Source organism: Aulostomus chinensis, chromosome 12 (genome assembly GCF_037954235.1).
Source record: "Aulostomus chinensis isolate RoL2024-O1b breed Wild chromosome 12, RoL_Achi_v1.0, whole genome shotgun sequence".
Taxonomy (NCBI): Eukaryota; Metazoa; Chordata; class Actinopteri; order Syngnathiformes; family Aulostomidae; genus Aulostomus; species Aulostomus chinensis.
In genome coordinates, this window is record NC_141331.1 from 28,814,072 (window position 1) to 28,829,631 (window position 15,560).

The 15,560-nt window shown below is 48.3% G+C and overlaps 2 protein-coding genes across 4 annotated transcripts in view; both read right to left on the reverse strand.

Annotated features, from left to right (window-relative positions):
• Positions 1 to 2,708, reverse strand: part of inhbb (inhibin subunit beta B) — an 11,184-nt gene extending 8,476 nt beyond the window's left edge. The window contains exon 1 of the mRNA XM_086221052.1: positions 1,865 to 2,708. Within this exon, the coding sequence (XP_086077178.1) occupies positions 1,865 to 2,252 (388 nt within the window). The 5' untranslated portion in view covers positions 2,253 to 2,708. The remainder of the gene's footprint in view (positions 1 to 1,864) is intronic.
• A 2,758-nt stretch (positions 2,709 to 5,466) lies between these two features.
• On the reverse strand, positions 5,467 to 15,135 carry klhdc3l (kelch domain containing 3-like). 3 transcript variants are annotated; one of them, XM_086219426.1, is made up of 8 exons: positions 14,852 to 15,135; positions 11,339 to 11,523; positions 10,630 to 10,712; positions 10,448 to 10,526; positions 10,083 to 10,120; positions 9,376 to 9,496; positions 7,951 to 8,140; positions 5,467 to 6,929 (listed from the first exon to the last, which is right to left on the reverse strand). In XM_086219426.1, the coding sequence occupies exons 2-8, from the start codon at positions 11,496 to 11,498 to the stop codon at positions 6,305 to 6,307; spliced, it is 1,296 nt and encodes a 431-aa protein (XP_086075552.1). In that variant the 5' UTR covers positions 11,499 to 11,523; positions 14,852 to 15,135; the 3' UTR covers positions 5,467 to 6,304. The 3 variants fall into 3 exon arrangements, with proteins under 3 accessions (XP_086075552.1, XP_086075551.1, XP_086075550.1); XM_086219425.1 differs by having other exon boundaries at positions 14,715 to 15,135; XM_086219424.1 differs by having other exon boundaries at positions 14,648 to 15,135.
• Positions 15,136 to 15,560: the final 425 nt, after the last annotated feature.

The following is a 15,560-nucleotide window of genomic DNA, read 5'->3' on the forward strand; positions in this document are numbered from 1 at the left end:
GAGTGAATGAGTGAGTGAGTGAGTGAGGGAGTGAGTGAGTCAGGCAGAGAGAAAGTGAGTGAGTGAGTGAGAGAGTTAGTGAGTGAGTGAGTGTGTGTGTGTGTGTGTGTGTGTGTGTGTGTGAGAGAGAGAGTTCGTGAGTGAGAGTGTGTGTTTGTGTGTGTGTGTGTGTGTGTGAGTGAGTGAGTGTGTGTGCGTGAGTGAGGGACTGAGAGAATGAGTGAGGGAATGAGTGAGTGTGAGAGTTAGTGAGTGAGTGTGTGTGTGTGTGTGTGTGTGTGTGTGAGTGAGTGAGTGTGTGAGTGAGTGAGTGAGTGTGTGTGCGTGAGTGAGTGAGGGAGTGACTGAGTGTGTGAGTGACAGAGTGAATGAGTGAGTGAGAGAATGAGAGAGGGAGTAACTTAGTAAGTGTGTGTGTGTGAGTGAGGGAGTGTGTGAGAGAGTGAGACAGTGAGTGAGTGAGAAAGTGAGTGAGTGAGTGAGACAGTGAGTGAGTGAGTGAGTGAGTGAGTGAGTGAGACAGTGAGTGAGTGAATGAGAAAGTGAGTGAGTGAGTAAGTGAGTGAGTGAGAGAATGAATGTGTGTGTGTGTGTGTGTGTGTGTGAATGAGGGAGTGAGTGTTTGAGTGAGTGTGTGTGAGTGAGTGGGTGAGTTAGTGAGTGAGTGTTTGTGTATGAATGTGTGAGTCAGTGAATGGGGGAGTGAGCGAGTGAGTGTTTGTGTATGACTGTGTGAGTGAGTGAGTGGGTGAGTGTGACTGAGTGAGCATGAGTGTATGAGTGTGTGAATAAGTGATTGTGAGAGAGTGAGGGTGTAAGTGAATGAGTGACTGAATGAGTAAGAATTTTTGTGAGTAAGTTAGTGAGTGTTTGTACATGTGTGTGAGTGAGTGATTGCACGTGAGTGTGGGTTGGGGGTGAGTGAGTGAGAGAGTGAGTCAGTGAGGGAGTGAGAGAGTGAGTGAGAAAGTGAGGGAGTGAGTGAGAAAGTGAATGAGTGAGTCAGTGAGGGAAAAAGTGAGTGAGTGAGAAAGTGAGTGTGTGAGAGAGTGAGGTGAGTGTGTGAGTGAGTGAGTGTGAGTGTGTAAGTGTGTGAATTAGTGTTTGAGTGAGTGAGTGTGAGTGTGTGTGAATGACTCTGTGTGTGAGTGTGTGACTGAGAGTGTGTGTGAGTGAGTCAGAGTGTGTGTGTGTGTGTGTGTGTAAGTGAGTGAGTGAGAGAGTGAGTGAGTGTGAGTTTGTAAGTGTGTGAATTAGTGACTCTGTGTGTTAGTGAGTGAGAGTGTGAGTGAGTGATTCACTGAGAAGGTGTGAACGTATGTGTGAGTGAGTGTGAGTGTGTATGTGTGTGAATGACTTTGTGTGAGTTAGTGAGTGAGAATGTGTGTGTGTGAGTGTGTGTGTGAGTGAGTGTGTGAGTGAATGTGTGAGTGAGTTAATGAGTGAGGGAGTGAGTGACTGAGTGAGGGAGTGAGTGTGTGTGTGTGTGTGTGTGTGTGTGTGTGTGTGTGTGTGTGTGTGTGTGTGTGTGTGTGTGAGTGAGGGAGTGAGTGTGAGTGTGTGAGTGTGTTAGGGAGTGAGTGTGTAATTGAGTGAGTGAGTGTACGTGAGTGAGTGTGACTGAGGAGCATGAGTTTATGAATGTGAAGAGTGAGTGTGTGAATAAGTGATTGTGAGTGAGTGAGTATGTAAGTGAATGGGAGACTAAATGACAGAGTATTTTTGTGAGTAAGTTAGTGAGTGTTTGTACATGTGTGTGAGTGAGTGATTGCACGTGAGTGTGGGTGGGGGGGGGGGCGGGCGGTTCAATGGTATCATCTCCGCGGGTGGACCTGTCGGGTCACGGGTTTTCCGGGTTACTAACCTGACTCCGCGAAGCTGATGATCTCGGAGGTCTCGGCCGGTACCGGGTCGCTGAGGGCCGCCTGGCCGTCCAGGTTCGGGATCTCCACCCGTCCGTCCTCCCGAACCTTTCCGGCGTGCAGCCTCCGCAGCGCCGTCACCATCGCAGCCTTCGGGATGGGGTGCGTGATGTTGGGTCTGTCCCGCATCTGCAGCCGGTTGAGGATGTGCCTCTTCACGGCCTCCAAAAAGTCGATGTTGACTCGTTCCGACTGGTCCGGCGCCCGCAGCCCGCAGGATGCGCACGACTCCTGCGGAGAGCGCGGAGCCTCCCCCCCGGCCACCGAGCCGCCGCGCGCGGAGAGGACGCACGCAGCGAGGCAGGAAAGCGCAAGAAAGTAGAAGCTCATGGTTCGAAAAGTACGAACACAGAAGAGGGAGAGGAGCTCTGAGGATCACGCACGGACACACGGGCACGCGCACACGCTGGAGAGGTGAACGCCGCTTCTCATGGAAGGTGTGAGTTCCAGGAGAGTCGCCTCGGGTATCCAGGAGGAGGAAGGCGGAGGAGGAGGCGGAGAAGAGGAGGAGGTATTCCAGACACGCGGGAGAGAGAACCGATGCAGCTCCGCTCGGTCAGCGCGCGCCTCCGTCACTTCACCCGCCGATCCGCCGCCGGAGTCTCAGAAGCGCCTCCGAGGTCCCGCTGGTTCTCCTCCATTCAAACCCGCTGTTCCTCTACAGCCGCGGGCCCGCGAAGCGGCAGCGCGCCGTCACTCCGGTTCCGTGTGCGTGCGCCTGGGTTCCGTGTCCAGTGCGCGCGGCTGTGTCCCGCAAGATGCTGCTCACGGAGAGTTTTCCTCGCTTTGCTGTCACGACAACAGGCGCCCGCACACACCCGCAAGTTTTATAGAGGAGCCGCAACCACGTGGAGACTCCAGCCAACGAGAGGAGAGAGATTAGAGGCTACTACGGGCCACACACACACACACACACACACGCACACACACACACACACACACAGGCACACGCACAGGCACGCACACGCACAGAGACAAACACACACAGAGACACACACACAGAGACACACACATTCACACCCTCACTCTCACCCTCACACCCTCTAACCCTCTCACCCTCTCCCTCCAACCTCTCACCCTCTAACCCTCACTCTCTCACCCTCACTCTCTCACTCTCTCACCCTCTAACCCTCACTCTCTCACACACATCCTCTAACCCTCACTCTCTCACCCTCACCCTCTAACCCTCACACTCTCACACACACCATCTCACCCTCTAACCCTCTCCCTCCAACCTCTCACCCTCTAACCTCTCACCCTCACCCTCTAACCCTCTCCCTCCAACCTCTCACCCTCTAACCTCTCACCCTCACCCTCTAACCCTCTCCCTCCAACCTCTCACCCTCTAACCTCTCACCCTCACCCTCTAACCCTCACTCTCTCACCCTCAGTCTCTCACACACACCCAGCCAGCTCGGTGCTTGGTCCCCTCTCCTCGTGTCTCCCCTCCTTCACCCGAAGCCGTCTAATCATGAACGAACACGCTCGAATATGAACATCAGAGGAGCCGACAGAGCGGAGGCGTGTGCCTGGCTGTAGGTGAGCGAGCAGCGCCACCTACCAATTGACTGGGGTAATTACGCCGGCTGAGGTCGGTGTTTGAAACAATCAAACTTGTTGAATTTTGAATGAATGAATCATGCTTTTATTTGCCAGTTTGCAATAACAAGATAAGTTTGCACGGAAATACCCCCCCAAAAAAAGCAACAGAATAAACGCTGCTCCTCCAGGAAGGACGAGTGGTCCTTGGATCATGTGACCACGGCGCCCGGTTTCCTGACCAAGCTTCTATCTGCCACGTCTGAGTGTTTGTGAATGAGGCTCCAGATCAGGAGCCTGAGCCAGACCAGGTGAGGAGGCACTGGTCCTCTCACAGCCCTGACCCACTGGACCGATCAACACTCAGGGTTTTAATGACACAGGTGGAACACACACACACACACACACACACACACACACACACACACACACACACACACACACACACACACACACACACAGGTGCGTGATTCAACCTCACTGGTCCCCAGGGTGTGCAGGCCCTCCTGAAGTCCTGCTGCTGCCCCTTCACTCCTCACCCCGATCACTCCTGATCACTCTTTTCCTGATCAGACGTCTTCACAAGCGGATCAGTAGGGTTTAGGGATACACTCACTACACACTTGTGCTGGGAAATATCACACAGGACATACATGTCCAGTTGAAGGCAACAGTACTTCATTGGATGATTATGTACAAGTACAAATCAAATATACTATCATGGGTTGTAGTACATTTACAAGACTTTTCTGTTTCCTTTTCAATATCAGCCAAGAATCCTTAAATATTCTGTATTACATACAAACCACACAAGTGTTTTGGTTTAAAAGTACTCTGATAGCAAACTGCAGTATACTAGTATTACGTCAGACACAAATGCAGTGTCACTGCGTCACTGCTGAGTGACTCAGATCATTACAACAGGTGGTCGGCTGATGACCTGGATAGCTGTTCATGTATGACAGCGGGAGGCAGGCGTGTGTGGTGCGTGGGAGCAGGAATGTAGGTCAATAGGTCAAAGAAGATGAGGTGAGCAGCAAAGGATTTGAGGAGCCCTGATTAACTTTCCTCCATGCAGACGCGCACAGGAGCCTCTTATCGAATGATGTAATCAGAGACCAGGGGCATCGAGGACTGAGCAGCTCTACTGCTGCACTAGGGCGCCACCTTGTGTCAGAAATGGACCTCTGACATCATCGCCTGATTCACTATCTGGCTGTAAACTGAGTTGATCCAGACCAGAATGAGTCACTCTCCATTCAGGGCCTCCACTGTTGCTGTGGTAATAAAAATAAAATAAAAATACAGGCGGCCCGGTGGAGCAGTGGTCCTCACTGTGGCCCCCAGCAAGAAGGTTGTGGGTGGAGCCCCGGCTGCAGCGCGGGGTCTTTCTGGGTGAGTCTCCATGTTCTCCCTGTTCCTGCTGGGTTCTCTCTGGTACTCCAGCTTCCTCCACAGTCCAAAGACATCAAGAGGGACCAGGTTAATCCAGACTCTAAATTGACCATAGGCGTGGCTGGGAGAGCCAATGGTTGTCTGTCTCTATGTGTTGGCCCTGCCATGGACTGGTGACCTGTCCAGGGGGAAGGCTGCTGGGATAGGCTCCACCCCCACCACCCTCAACAGGAGAAGAGGGGGAATATGGAGGGATGGATGATGGATGGATGATGGATGATGGATGGAGGGATGGATGGATGGATGGATGATGGAGGAACGATGGATGGATGAATGGATGATGGAAGAATGATGGATGGATGGATGATGGATGGATGGATGATGGATGGATGATGGATGGAGGGATGGATGATGGATGGAGGGATGGATGGATGGATGGATGATGGAGGAACGATGGATGGATGAATGGATGATGGAAGAATGATGGATGGATGGATGATGGATGGATGGATGATGGATGTATGATGGATGGATTTTGATGGCAAACATGATACTTTGAACAAGTTTATATTTTTATGAAATCAAGCAACCATGAACTGTGACCAGATCATTTTATCAGGTAAGACACACCTTTATTCATCCCTCGGTGGGGAAACTGGCAGCATGATTGGCGTCACCATGTATCAGAATCAGACGCTGTACTCAGAAGAGAGCTAATTTCCATGAGCTCGTCTGATTGACTTATTCAACATTTAGTACTGACTGACTTTTACTAAATAGTTGTTTTTGTAACTGCATTTTGATTTAAAGTTGTTCTCACATTTGTCATAAGGAACCTGCCTGACCCCGATTTGTCCCTTTAATGTGCGTGTGACCTCTGACTTCCACCAGAAACGTGAGTCCCCCTGAGGAATACAGGGTGAGTCGACTTACAACATCATGTCAAGCTGCACAGACAGGAAGCCCCCACTGGAGACATAGTGAATAATTAATTTTCAGAATAAAACACCATGTGAAAACACACCAAAACAGATGGAAAAGGCCATGATACACACACGATACTATAACCCATAAACCAAGGGTTGACCAGAGCAGCAGAATCTGAGCAGGTCAACAAGCCAGAGGGAAAAAACTCACCACAGCTGAACTGCTGCGGGGGAACCAGTGCAAATTTAGGGTGGACGTAGCGTTCCTGCAACACACGGGTACACACAGGTGCATCCTTACTACTACTGCTACTACTACTTCTACTACTACTACGACTACTACTACTGTGCTAATTTGCCCTTAATTGATCTGAAAACAGGAGCAGTAAACTTGTGGTAAATGAAACCAAACCCAAAACAACAAAGGTAACATATTCATGACATCAGTCGAGATCAGGAAACACATAGCGGAGGTACAGAGGTGACACCACAGTGGTACCATGCATGGTGGTGCTGGAGCAGTCAGGAGTCCACCAGAGTCATTTGCCACACTGAGACAGGACCAAGGCCGGTGCAGGGCCTGCCCCCCAGCACTAAAAGCAGGTCTGGCAAATGCTGGGATATATCTTCATGGTCTTGGTCCAGCAGGTCCTCCTCAGTGCAGCTCCAGTGTTTGCTGAAAGCTTTGTTCTCAAAAGTTAAACAGTGTCCGACCCGCATCACACCATCGCTGCCAGAGTCCATGTCTGAGGCCTCTGGAAGTGTTTTGCTACTGTAGCACTTGGCTACGGTGAAGGTCTGCAGCTCTATAGCGCCCTCTGACCCCAGAAAGGTGAGTGGAGCAGGGAAGCATTTGTTCTTGAAAGGCCGGAGTATTCCATCCTGCAGCCTGGGCTGGAGTGTGGGGCTGGAGTTGGAGCAGGGGCTGCTGGACTTGTAGCTAGGACCCAGGCCAGCGCAGCAGTGGTGGATCCTGTGTGGCGGGTTGCAACCTGGCAGTGATGCCACCTGCCCCCAGGTCTGAGAGGTGAAGCTGTACCTCCACAGGCAGTTGTTGGGATTGTTCTGGCTCTCGCCTCCCCCGAACAGAAGCATGCTGTCCTTGTAGACCACAGCTGAGTGGCCCATCAGTCTCGAGGGACCAGACCTGTGGAGGACAATCACAGTGTGTTAGCAGGGAGGAGCCCAGCCCCGCTATCACAGACAGGGAAATCCTCACTGACTCATAACAAATCCTGCCATTACAAACACGTCTAGAAGCTGTTTCACAAGCGTTTGTGACAAGTTCACACAAAAATTTACAGAAAGGTATGTTCATCGGTGCAGCAGTGGTCCTCCCTGTGGCCCCCCAGCAAGAAGGTTGTGGGTGGAGCCCCGGCTGCAGCACGGGGTCTTTCTGGGTGAGTCTCCATGTTCTCCCTGTTCCTGCTGGGTTCTCTCTGGTACTCCAGCTTCCTCCACAGTCCAAAGACATCAAGAGGGACCAGGTTAATCCAGACTCTAAATTGACCGTAGGCGTGGCTGGGAGAGCCAATGGTTGTCTGTCTCTATGTGTTGGCCCTGCCATGGACTGGTGACCTGTCCAGGGGGAAGGCTGCTGGGATAGGCTCCACCCCCACCACCCTCAACAGGAGAAGAGGGGGAAGATGGAGGGATGGATGGATGGAGGGATGATGGATGGATGGTCTTTACACTGATCTGATGCAGCAGGAGGGCGGTCTCTCAGACAAAGCCTAGGGGTAAGTGAACCTCTGGGACCTGAACCTGAGTCTTCAGTTTTAGAGCAGCTGGTCTGAGTTGTTCAATCAAACCCTAGTCCCCACAAGTTGGCTCATCCCCAAGGTCAGGGTCCACAGCCGGCTGCCCCCCCTCTCCACCTGATGCCTCACTTCCCTTTACAGTTTTGAGTGGCTGATCTCAGCAGAAGACCAACCACTTCATTGTTTTCAGGTGGTCTTTAGGACCATAGGGTGAGTCCGCTGAGGAGAATGTCCGGCCTCCACAGTGACATCAGAGCCCATTCACACTCTCACAGAGTTGTTTTCAAAATCAGAACTGACACACAGGAAGAAGCTAGTTCAGTGTAAAATGGTTACACAATTGTGGAGGAACCAACATCCAGCAGCAGACTCAAGAATGTTCTCCACCATTTTCAGACTGATACTAACTTTGTTCTCAGTGAGCTCCACGTGCAGCTGATCGAATTCCACTTCCAGAAGTCTCTCTGCTCCCGCAAACCTTTCAAACCCCCGAACAGGTACATGCAGCTCTGGTAGACCATGGCTGAGTGGTTGTGTCGGGGTCCAGGTCCCAAAGACCCCTGCTTGGAGTCATTCAGCGCGGACCATGTCATGGCATCTGGCAAACAGGAAAACACAAAAGACTGTTCACTCTCGAGCTGAAAGAAAACCCGGCGTGTTTGTAGCCGGCTGGATACCTGACGCAGGGATGAAGGTGACCCTGACATCATCACCCTGGAGCCTCGTCTACATCCACTCATCCAGATCTTTCTCCTGTTACGGATCAAGTGCACCCTTTTTCCTCTAAAAGTTCAACTCTTCTTTTGAGTTTGATATTTTCAAAGTTTATAGCAGAGGTGCGGTTCAATTCTGAGGTAACGGCACTTTTTCTAAGATGGTGTTGATAAGCAGGAAAGAAGTCTTTCTGATTGGAGTTGAAAACGGAAGCATGTTAGCGATAGCATGACTAGAGTCCTGGTTCTGGCCCACGTACCCTTCCGTTTCTACTCCTGGCATCAGCATGAGCTCATGTAACACGTCCATCTGAGCATGGCCCTAACCCTAACCCTAACCCTGACCCTAACTGACTCTCACTAAACCTACTCTAACCCTAAATAATGAAGCCCGAAGAATAAGAAAAAGTATAAAAGGGAAAAACAGAACCTAAGTAAGAGGAACGGGAGAGGAAAGTTTAAGTGCAGAAGAGGAAAGGTAAAGACAGTGTAGGAGCACAGGAGAGGAAAGTACAATGGACGTGAGGGAGAGAGAGACATGGCAACAGAGGAGAAGATAGAGGGAAGGAAGGGAAGTGTGAAGGATGACAAATTAAACCAAATTAGGATTGTAATAAAGACTAAATTAGTTAAAGGATAGTTATAGGAGAGGTGAAGAAGGTAAAGGTCAAGTATGAAGAAGGAAAAGGGAAAAGAGAGAAGAACAAAATGGGATAGCCTAAAAGGGATAGAAGTGGAGAGAAGCAGGACAGTGCACTTCCTTCCCACTTTGGTGGGGAGGGCATCAGTCCCCAACTCCTAACCCTAACCTGGCCCACCCTTTAGTGAGTGCAGAGCAAACAGGGATGCTAGGTTGTTGGTTTAACAGGTTATGAAACATTTTATATATTTCATTTATGTTATATATTTCAACCCACTGAGACCAAAATGAGCCCTGGTCTGTTGCACAAATACATCATGGTGTGAATCCAGCAGCAGCAATAATGTGAGAACATTCCAGAGGCAGGTGTAAAAGGGGAGGGAAACTCCTCCTATGGTAGGAAGCTTTAGTGTTGAAAACTAGTTCATGAGGGAACTGCCCCCCCAGCCTTGTCTCAGGAGAAACGCTGTTTACCCTCACCGAGGTCCAAACTCCAGAAGTCCTGTGAGGAGCCCTTCATGTCCACAAACCCTCCATACAGCAGCATGGACGAGCTCAGCACCACTGCACTGTGGCCCTTCCTGTTGGTTGGCATTTGGCTCTGCGGCCATGAAAACACACAAACACACACACACACAACAAGACAATTACAACCAAGAGCGACACTCATGTAGTCGTTCCTGCTTAGTCATGTAACAGCATGTCCAGGCTTCTCCCGCTGGCTTCATCTGATCCTCCTCAGGACACTTGTGCTGCCACACAGACTCACCTGACAGCCAGCAGCAGGTGTCTGCCACCACTGTCTCGTCTGACTGGTGCTAGTCTGGTTCCTCAGGTCACCACCGGGTGATTGTCTCACTTTTCAGCTGATTGGGTGCTGCTAAAGTCCCTCATCAAGAAGGAACTCGTAGCTAGCAAGTAGCAACCAGCACACAGGAGATGGTAGACTAAAGCGGGTCTGCTGGGTTACTTCAGGGGTTCGTGGCAACGACACCAGGTTGAGACAGACATTTGTCCTCTGTTGCCACAACGACATGAAAAGACGCCAGAATAGACTAAACTATTATGAAGATATATTTCTGAAAAATATTTGCTTGTTTCAAAAAGGATCCGTTTTTTTCAATCAGAATAACGTCAGAAACACATGGTGATGACATCAAGCGTGTTAGTGTTGAGAAGGTGTGTACCTGTGTCCTTCCCTGCCATTGCACCCATTTCTGCTTCGCTGAAAGACACAAGTGAGAACTGAGGTCAGGCTGATCCTGAGAAACACGTGAACCAACATGTTGTGGTATTTAATGGCGGAGGCAGGTCCCACTAGTAGCTTGCAGCTCATCAACACAAGGCATGAAGCAACTCTTTTACATGACCACCAATAATCTAAGGTTTTATAGAAAGTAAAATTTTCTGTTTTGCCTCAAAATGTAAACAGGTGTGGCACTGGCGGCAGAGGACGAGTCACATGCACCAAGACGTTCTGTCTGTCATACAACAGCCTGAAGATGAGCTGCTACAATCAGCAGCACAGCGACAGCCTGTCTCAGACACTCACCAATGTCAAACAGCCAGAGGGGGCATGTCCACCTGCTGTATGCTGAATCCAGCGCGCCTCCAAACACATACAGGAAGCCCTGGAAACGTCACAGCTGTTCAGCATCTTCCCAACTCAGTGAGCGGTCAGACATTTGCAGAGATGGAAGCAAACTCATCATCAGTATCTTGACAGGTTTGTACCTCATGAGCGACCATTGAGTGTTCCTCTAGCTCTTCAGGTGCAGCGTCACCACCACAGCTCAACTCGGTCCAGTCGTTACACACTGAGAACACATTGGCCAATAAACATTTCATCATGCGGGACGTTTCATATCCAGCACTGTAGTATGGTAGAAGCTACAGGATGGCGCTCTGTTCTTCTCTGTGCCACAGTGGGTGGACGGATGAGCACAATGACCCACCGGCACTAACGTTCAACCCTGCTAAGACAATGCATCTTGTGTTTTCCTTTAAATTTTCAACTGTCTGCTTCACAGTTAAGTGCTACAAATGTGCACAATTGTGTTATTTTTCCCTGAGATGATTGTTCTGAGCAAGAAGGTTGTGGGTGGAGCCCCGGCTGCAGCACGGGGTCTTTCTGTGTGAGTCTCCATGTTCTCCCTGTTCCTGCTGGGTTCTCTCTGGTACTCCAGCTTCCTCCACAGTCCAAAGACATCAAGAGGGACCAGGTTAATCCAGACTCTAAATTGACCGTAGGCGTGGCTGGGAGAGCCAATGGTTGTCTGTCTCTATGTGTTGGCCCTGCCATGGACTGGTGACCTGTCCAGGGGGAAGGCTGCTGGGATAGGCTCCACCCCCACCACCCTCAACAGGAGAAGAGGGGGAACATGGATGGATGGATGGATGGATGGAGGGATGGATAGATGGATGATTTTTCAGTGTCTCTTACCCACACTGTACCTCCAGAAGTCCTTCAGACAGCTGTTGTCTCTTCCTCCTAGGACGTAGACATATCCATCATAGCTGCAGCAGGCATGCTTGTAGCGCTCACACGGGGAGGGGCTGCTCTGGGGGAGCCGCGTCCACAGACAGGTACTACCGTGGTTCATAGCTCTGCTCTCACTCAACCATGTTCTAAAAGAAGCAATAGCAAGGAACATGCTTGGAAAACTGAGTGTCTATCAACATGACAACAGGCTCCAGTACCAACACATGCAGGCTCCTCCCACTGAGCACAGACACGTATTTGGGTTTGAAGGGAAAAATTTCAAAAACGTGACACAAACTATTGTGTTCAGCACATGAAGTACTGAAGTAACACTGAATAGTATTTCACCCAAAATGGTAAGTGCTTATCAAGTTCTCACAAGCAAGTGTTTTGATAGCAGAATGAGCCAGCCAGTAATCCACTAACACCTGGACTAGAGACCAGAACCGACCAGCCAGTGAGACCAACAGCACCCTCAGCTGAACCAACTCACCTGTGGTCGTCCACGTGTTCATGGTGGTGCCTCACTGGAGGGACAGTAGTGTGAGAGATAAAGAAGACGTGAAATAGCGGATGCTGATGGCTTCCACCATCGGACGCACTGTCCCGGTTCGAATGGTCGTCATAGCAACAACAGGTGTCACTATCATCAATGCAATCTAATTCAAGGCATCAAAGTTTCTCGCAGCCTGCTACCACGGTCAGACAAAGCACTGACCGCACCTGTCAGCAGGTAAGAGACGGAGGCGTCTTTGAGCTTCAGATCTGAAAGAATCTCCTGATGCTGCTGCATGTCAGCCCCCACCCCACATCCTGACCCCACCCTACATCCTGACCCCATCCTACATCCTGACCCCACCCTACATCCTGACCCCATCCTAACCCACTCCACTGCCCCTGCTTGGATTGCATGATTTCAAACTTGGCCTTCATTTTAAATGTGGCCTAAGTGATCAGGTCTATGTCCCCAATGTGTCCCTGGACTAGGAACTGTCCACCATCCAGGACGCTGTCAGTTCACCTGTTTCACATTACACACTGATATCTGACACTTGAAATGTTGATAAAATGCTATCTGGTGCCATCCTGGGAGTCGAACTGCTCCTGCACAAACGGTACGGCTCAAAGGATCCTGGCTGAAAATAGACGTCGTTGTTGGAGATGATACTCAGCAGGGACCCGGGTGGCAGCCACTGGTGTCCCTGGAGTGACCGTAACTACTGCAGTGTAACTACGGCAACTATTGTTACGAAATTATCTACTGTAATGTATCTAAACCAATTACAGTAAATATGGTAACTACTGTGTATCAACTGCTGTAACTACTATAATTACATTAAAGTTACGACAGTAAGTCCTGTAACTACTGTACCGACTGAAACTACAGTAATACACTAATACAACTAAACCAAATACTATATCTCCTGGAACTACAGGAAGTACTGTAACTAAAAAACTTAACTATCTACTGTAATTACTGTCACTACAATAACTAATATACGAATGAGGACACTTTATAAATCCCACAACAGGAAAATTTAAAGAGCATTTATTGAGGGAAAGAGAAAGGATAACATGAATTAAGGAGAGGAAAATATTAATGAAATAAGGAAAAAAAAAATAAAAAAATAAAAATCAACACTTCTCTACTGTCACTCTCTCACCTGTAACGACAGTAACTATTGTAATGTAACTACATCTACTCGACCACCTATAACTACAGTAACTTCTGGAATGTAACTACAACATCTATTCTACCACCAGTAACTAGAGTAACTACTGTAATGTAACTACAGCAACTATTCAAACTGCTTTCACTTCAGTTACAACGGCAATGTAACTAAATCATCTATCATAATCTATCACCTGTGATATCATCTATTGTAATGTAACTATAGCAGCTACTCGACCAACTATTACTACAGTAACTATTGTAATGTAACTGTAGCAGCTACTCTACCAACTATTACTACAGTAACTATTGTCATGTAACTATAGCAGCGACTCTACCAACTATTACTACAGTAACTATTGTAATGTAACTATAGCAGCTACTCGACCAACTATTACTACAATAACTATTGTAATGTAACTGTAGCAGCTACTCTACCAACTATTACTACAGTAACTATTGTCATGTAACTATAGCAGCGACTCTACCAACTATTACTACAGTAACTATTGTAATGTAACTATAGCAGCTACTCGACCAACTATTACTACAATAACTATTGTAATGTAACTGTAGCAGCTACTCTACCAACTATTACTGCAGTAACTATTGTAATGTAACTGTAGCAGCTACTCTACCAACTATTACTACAGTAACTATTGTCATGTAACTAAAGCAGCTACTCTACCAACTATTACTACAGTAACTATTGTAATGTAACTATAGCAGCTACTCTACCAACTATTACTGCAGTAACTATTGTAATGTAACTGTAGCAGCTACTCTACCAACTATTACTACAGTAACTATTGTAATGTAACTATAGCAGCTACTCGACCAACTATTACTACAATAACTATTGTAATGTAACTGTAGCAGCTACTCTACCAACTATTACTGCAGTAACTATTGTAATGTAACTATAGCAGCTACTCTACCAACTATTACTACAGTAACTATTGTAATGTAACTGTAGCAGCTACTCTACCAACTATTACTACAGTAACTATTGTCATGTAACTAAAGCAGCTACTCTACCAACTATTACTACAGTAACTATTGTAATGTAACTATAGCAGCTACTCTACCAACTATTACTGCAGTAACTATTGTAATGTAACTATAGCAGCTACTCTACCAACTATTACTACAGTAACTATTGTAATGTAACTGTAGCAGCTACTCTACCAACTATTACTACAGTAACTATTGTCATGTAACTAAAGCAGCTACTCTACCAACTATTACTGCAGTAACTATTGTAATGTAACTATAGCAGCTACTCTACCAACTATTACTACAGTAACTATTGTAATGTAACTGTAGCAGCTACTCTACCAACTATTACTACAGTAACTATTGTAATGTAACTATAGCAGCTACTCTACCAACTATTACTACAGTAACTATTGTAATGTAACTATAGCAGCTACTCTACCAACTATTACTACAGTAACTATTGTAATGTAACTATAGCAGCTACTCTACCAACTATTACTACAGTTACTACTGCACGTATTGTAATTGAGAAAAATTGTAACTTTTCCATACTACATCAGAGACTGAGTAGTTTTCCATGGAGAGTACTTCTCTCTCACCTTGGCAGCTCCCCTCCATCTTATCAGTCACATGAGAAAGCAGGGGTCATGCCCGCGAGCACCACACCTGGATAAGGCTCCTCCAGCAGCTCCCACGCTGGAGCAGAACTAAGAACCGCGACTTCTGAACTGGACTTTCACGTTAGCGGTGAACTTGACTGCGGGACCGCCAGCATCTCTTCCTCCCCACAGCTCTATCAGTACCTTAGAGCGAACCCTTCTGGTGGTCAGGTTCCTTCGTGACGTCCACAAGCAGTCCCGTCCGAGTGTAACGGACGTAGACGGTGCCAGCGCACGGGACTCGTGACGGCACGACGAGTTGAACTTTTCTTCTTCGTTAGTACAAATATTATTTCTTGACAATCAGACTCGTGTTCCCCCAAAGTAGCTGTCGAGCGTCCGGATAATTTGACCGACATTCGAGGAGGAAGCTGAAGCGGACGAGCGCCTCACTGCAGCCCCTCCGGTCCTCCGAGCCTCCCCACCCGTTGTTTCCTCCGGAGAGGGCATATGATGCCTTCAGGGACATCCCGGAAACTACGAAACATCTCTACCTCGCCATCTGTCTTCGCTGTCGGTCGGTAAACCACTATGCAGGTTCCCATGGGTGGGTGGTGCTTGGGCCAGAAGCGGGGGGGAACTCAAATAAATAATTTTTTCAAATTCCGCGTGAACACACTTGCTGGTGCGTGTGTGTATGGGGGGTGCTTGTTGATTTATGGTTTGTTTACCTGCTTTTGATTTTTTGCCGACATGCTACACACCCATACAAACACTCACATATACACACAACACTCAGGCACACACACGCAAACACTCAGACACACACACTCGTTGATGAAACTAATCCGTGACAGCAGTGTCTTTGGTTGTCAGTGGTCAGGTTAGTTCAAACCTGTGGAATAAAGCCCGG

Coding starts and splice junctions, on each gene's coding strand:
- klhdc3l (XM_086219426.1), bottom strand. CDS start 11,498: ATGAACCACGGTAGTACCTGTCTGTGGACGCGGCTCCCCCAGAGCAGC. Junction 10,713..11,338: donor CTTCTGGAGGTACAGTGTGG/GTAAGAGACACT, acceptor ATGTGTTCTCAG/TGTGTAACGACTGGACCGAG. Junction 10,527..10,629: donor ACTCAATGGTCGCTCATGAG/GTACAAACCTGT, acceptor TGACGTTTCCAG/GGCTTCCTGTATGTGTTTGG.